Raw genomic sequence first — 2,014 nt, forward strand, 5'->3', positions numbered from 1 at the left:
TGGCCTCGAACTCAGAAATCCGCCTGCCTCTGCGTCCCAAGTGCTGGGATTAAAGGCGTGTGCCACCATCGCCCGGTATCAAACAACTTTTATAATACTTATTTTTATTGTTATAATATTTTATAAATTTTAAGGAATATGACAAAAAAGATATTGTAGGTATTGAAGGGGGCCTATGGGAGGAGCAGTGGTACAAAAGGGAAACAAGAATGATTCAATTCTATTTAATTAAAATATGTTTTTAAATGTTAACAATTTCAGATAAATTGAAATCATGTAACTTTTCTCATCATAATGCAATAAAAGTTTAGGAAAAAAAAAAGTATCTGTAAAGGGAACAATTTCAAACAATTGTAAACCATGAGCTTTATACTGGCTATCAGTCTACAAATTAAAAGCTTGATCTTTCAAAAAAAAAAAAAGTTGGCCATGGAGCAGGGTGCAGTGTACATGCCTTTAATCCCAGCACTTGGGAGGCAGAAGCAGGTGGATTTCTGAGTTCGAGGCCAGCGTGGTCTACAGAGTGAGTTCCAGGACAGCCAGGGCTACACAGAGAAACCCCGTCTGAAAACAAAACAAAACAAAAACTTAACAATGAGGCGGAGGCCAGTGCCGTGGCTCTGCTGGTAAAGTTGACTGGCAATATGTGTGTTGTGATAAGCCCCATCCCTGTAGCCTGCCTGCTAGAAGGGAGTGAACCCCTAAAAGTTGTGTATACACGCACATGCTAGATTAGATTTGGTAATAAAGTTACTATTTCGTAATTCTCCCGATCACATGCCACGGGGCAGACTTGTGTCCTAAATACACAGAGGGTGTAAGTAGCCCCAGAATGCAAAACGAAACAGAAATTCAATAAAGGGCATGCATGAAAGTAAGATAGACAGATAAATAAGATGGACTCTTACCTCAGGAGGTGGAGGCAGGTGAGTCTGGAATTTTGAGGCCCGCCTGTTTTATATGGTGAGTTCCAGGCTAGCCACAACTATATAGGAGACCCTGTTTCAGTCTCCAACCCCCATAACCAACTCTTGGGTCCTTTCTCTTACAATGAAACATATAGGGTATAATCTCTCATTATTCAACATTACTGCCTTTTTAAAAAAAGTATCTACTCTTCTATTTAAAAAAAACAAAACATATTAAACCAAGTTTGGTGACTCAAGCTTGTCATCTCACCCACTTGGGAGGCTGAAGCAGGAAGATCTCAGGTTCAAAGCCTGTTTTGGCTACAAGATGAATTCAGGGCTAGCCTGGGTGACTTTTTCATTTATTTATTCATTCATTTATTTATTTATTTATCATCACTGCCCTTCCTCCCACACACACCCCCACATAGCCTCCCCATCCCTTCCCTTTTGAGAGGGTGGAATTCCCCCCCTGCCCTCCCCCTGGCCCCCCAGGTATCCCCTCACTCTAACACAGCAGATCTGCAGGGCTAGTCACATCCTCACTGAGGCCAGACAAGGCAGCCCAGAGAGGAGAACAAAAACTACAAACACAGCCTGGGCAATTTAATGAGAGCTTGTTTCAAAAGAAAAAAGATAGCAAAGGGCTAGGGATGACTTAGTGGAAGAGCACTCACCTAACAGGAGTGAGACCCTAGGTTTGATCCCTAGTATGGAGAGAAACCACCACCACCACACAGCCCGCACACCCGCCCTCAGCGTCCCAGTGGAGCCCAGCTGGGCCTGCAGCTCTGCTTTGCTCTTTTATCTGAGATGTACGTCCTGCTCTAGAGTTCGACAGCTGTGACACCCCCTAAGGAAACCTCTGAAATATTTTCTTCTTTCAGAACATAATTAACTACTGCATGGCGCTCCCAAAAGCAAACTCTACCAGCATCCTGCTGTTCCTCACCGCTGTGGTGGCTCTGAGAATCAACAAGTGCATCCGCATCACCTTCAACCGCTACCCCATCGAGTTCCCCATGGAGCTGCTGCTGGTAGGTGGGACCTAGGATGACAGAGAAAGCAGTGTGTGTGTGTGTGTGTGTGTGTGTGTGTGTGTGTGT

The 2,014-nt window shown here is 44.2% G+C and overlaps 1 protein-coding gene across 1 annotated transcript in view; it reads left to right on the plus strand.

Moving 5' to 3' along the window:
- Slc26a8 (solute carrier family 26 member 8) overlaps window positions 1–2,014 on the plus strand; it is a 54,497-nt gene that overhangs the window by 25,396 nt on the left and 27,087 nt on the right. Inside the window, exon 7 of the mRNA XM_031347972.1 lies at window positions 1,796–1,945. Within this exon, the coding sequence (XP_031203832.1) occupies window positions 1,796–1,945 (150 nt within the window). The remainder of the gene's footprint in view (window positions 1–1,795; window positions 1,946–2,014) is intronic.

This window comes from Mastomys coucha, unplaced genomic scaffold (genome assembly GCF_008632895.1).
Source record: "Mastomys coucha isolate ucsf_1 unplaced genomic scaffold, UCSF_Mcou_1 pScaffold3, whole genome shotgun sequence".
Classification (NCBI taxonomy): Eukaryota; Metazoa; Chordata; class Mammalia; order Rodentia; family Muridae; genus Mastomys; species Mastomys coucha.